The sequence below is a fragment of the Dendroctonus ponderosae genome, unplaced genomic scaffold, assembly GCF_020466585.1.
Source record: "Dendroctonus ponderosae isolate FM_Combo_2020 unplaced genomic scaffold, Dpon_F_20191213v2 Dpon_F_20191213_8, whole genome shotgun sequence".
NCBI classification, from domain to species: Eukaryota; Metazoa; Arthropoda; class Insecta; order Coleoptera; family Curculionidae; genus Dendroctonus; species Dendroctonus ponderosae.
In genome coordinates, this window is record NW_026019016.1 from 2,882,883 (window position 1) to 2,885,814 (window position 2,932).

The following is a 2,932-nucleotide window of genomic DNA, read 5'->3' on the forward strand; positions in this document are numbered from 1 at the left end:
CGAAGTTTCTCAAGAACCATTCGAGCCGCAGAATTCGTTTTGGCATCGTTGGATAGAGAATTGAAAAGTCGATTCAGTCGTAACAACGTGAGTGAGGAAATTCGAGTAGATTTGACCTAGAAAGGGAAATTTGAATATCAGACACTTAGGTGCAAGATTATGCCAAAATTTCATGTTTTCCGTCCCCTTTTTGCTCATATCTCGGAGGCAAAATGAACAAGAACGCTCATTTGGAATGGAATGGGGGGTCATGACCCCCATGACCCCCCCACCCCTGGATCCGCCATCGGTGTTACTCCACCGGTTTTCCCTCTTGCATAAGCAGCTGAATTAAAACGAAAATTAAACATTTTTCCTTTGAAGAAATTGAATTACCAGTATGCATGAAATATTGCAGAGAAAACAGGAAACACTAATTAGATAGAATTCCTCGCTTGATTATGTCGCGACTCGAGACGTGAAACCTGAACCAGGAAAGTGTCTCTGTTAATTCCCAGAGATAGGTAGATGTTCCACAAAGACTTCCGATAATAACTGACGCCGGGGTTCAGCCTTTACAGAAGTTTGGTTTCTATTTTAACCCGAAAACCGAATTAGAAGCCCTTGTTAACGGTCTAATACGCTCGGAAAAGGCACGTAAAAAATAGATGTCAACAGCAGCAATGGGGGGACCTTTCTTTCAGCCTGTCTGAGCTCCAGATTTATGGTCTGGTGCATCATATTTGAGAATAATTTCATTTGATCGTTTCAAGGAAAGTTCATTTATTAAAGCGGTTTGTACGCAAATGTTATGGAGAAAGTAAAAAAGATACACTTTGGAAAATGAAGGAAATGCAATTAATGAAAACGAAAATATTTTTTACGTTTGTATTGTTTTAATGGATCATTTATCTCAAAAGTTTTTGGTGCGATTTGGAAACGCCTGCATTCCAAAAACACACCAAAAAAACTGACGCTAGAAGGTGTTTTTCAACAAAATGTTTTATGTAAAATTTGAATTGCCATCCTATAGAAAGCCACTTTCTGCTCTTATTTCTATTCGGGCCGCTAGGTCTCCATGTAGGAAAAGAGAAGGGTCCTTTTATTACGATAAATAGCAGTTAAAGCTGCGATATTTCAAAGGAAATGGCAGGTCCCTTAAGACACGTGAATCACTCCTTAGCCACGTGCGTTTCGGCCCGACGTGTCTGGCGGTTTTGCTTGCTTTCAAAGCCCAAAAATAGGACGGATGTTGAATTGTTTGCTCTTTTTGCTGTTTTCGATATTGCCAATAAATATGGACATCCATCTAGTCATAAAGGAGAAGTCAAATTTCTCCCCAGTTTCAATAGAAAAATTGGAGAAGAGAAATTAGCCGCATTGTTTCCCAAAAATTTCTACGTTAAGCTTACGTATAAAATTCCAGATTTCTTAACAAATGCTGGCAAAATTCACCATCAAAACACCGCGGAAGCTAAAGAGAACTTTTAAAGACGACAAGAAAACAGAAAAAATCTGCATATGAATCTCAGCGAGAAAAGTTATGAAAACTAAAAATAAAAGGTATATTTTTAAGATCGACTCACCGACTTCAATGTGCACCAATAACGCACTGTCGACCGAATATTCTAATTAGTTTGACAAAAATCTCAATGTACGTACGAAATATCACAACCTGCGTGATGCTAAATTAAATAAAGAAATTATGCAAACACTGATAAGATAAAAGAGCGCGTAGGAAACAAATGGGACAAAGCCATGGTAAACAGGTAAATCTCATATTTATACGGGGTAATTCAATTTTTAATCGAGGAAATAGACGGAAAGAAAAAACACACACAAAAGTAAATATTTAGTAAGTATATTTGAGACTGAAAGCACCATGTTTTCTCTCAAAGCGGTGCTTTGCTGGACCTGAATAGGCATATTGGATTAATTTTGCAAATAACTCAAAAAAAGTGGCAGATGCGAACCAAACACTAGAGATAAGGAAGTTCCTAAATTGAACAAGTAATTAAAAAAAAATGCATTTAAAGTTCAGGGGCGTACCACAGAAAGGTTCCAGCTGGCTAATAGTGACTGGCCCCCTTAAAACAAAACTTTCTGTATATTCGTGCAACCGTTTGACCGAATGAACTATTTGGCCTCAAGAGCGTAACCCACCTTCCAAAATTCAGGTAAATGTCGCAAAAATCGCGGGAGCTGGAACGAAAAAACTGGAAAAATGCTTAAATTTCAGCACAAGTTTTCTACTAATTTTGGTGAGTTTTATCACCTCAGTGATTTACGTCCGAAAACTCCTAAAAGATCATTTATCATTTTCCATAAATTTACTATCACCACCCTTAATCTAACAACACCTTCACTTCCATGAACATTTTTTATAGTTATTCACCTGGAGGAAGTGGATGCAACGTAACCGAAGTACTGAGTCTGTCGCCTCCCATGCTAACCAAATGAGGAGTATCAGTTTGCAATTTGAGCGCTCTTCCACCTCCATCTCCCACGTCTGTATTGCCTCCTGAAGGCTGCCCACCAGCCAACGTTACTCCAGACATTCTGCAAGCAAAACACCAGGATTTATCTTCGGGCCATAATCGTCCATCATCTGATGCGGAAGAGGCAGTTTGCACTCGTTTTAAAACCACTCGGGGGATAAAAACGACAATGTACCATTAATATTCGATGTCTAGAAATGCGACTGCATGCTTTCAGGCGATAGATAAATAATTACGTAATAACTAAGTGGATTATTTAGCTGCAAATGGCAAGTGCAACATAAATCAACTCGATGCACTTATGGTAATGCCAAACGAGTTCCTCTTGGGCAACAAGGAAAAAGCTGTGCCTTACCTATAGGGGATTTTTAGATGAAACATATTAAACCAACCACTGCCAATCAAAAAAAAACTAGCGAACAAATGAGATTTTGGGAAAACGTTCCATATGGGCA

General features: G+C 38.7%; 1 protein-coding gene across 6 annotated transcripts in view; it reads right to left on the reverse strand.

Annotated features, from left to right (window-relative positions):
• LOC109533001 (pleckstrin homology-like domain family B member 1) overlaps nt 1–2,570 on the reverse strand; it is a 17,149-nt gene extending 14,579 nt beyond the window's left edge. For 3 of the 6 annotated variants that reach the window (XM_048669456.1, XM_048669457.1, XM_048669455.1), the window contains exon 1: nt 2,375–2,568. In XM_048669456.1, coding sequence (XP_048525413.1) covers nt 2,375–2,537 — 163 coding nt within the window. In that variant the 5' untranslated portion in view covers nt 2,538–2,568. Of the gene's footprint in view, nt 1–2,374 lie in introns of all 6 variants that reach the window. The other 3 variants (XM_048669458.1, XM_048669459.1, XM_019898179.2) reach the window with 2 other exon arrangements.
• Nucleotides 2,571–2,932: the final 362 nt, after the last annotated feature.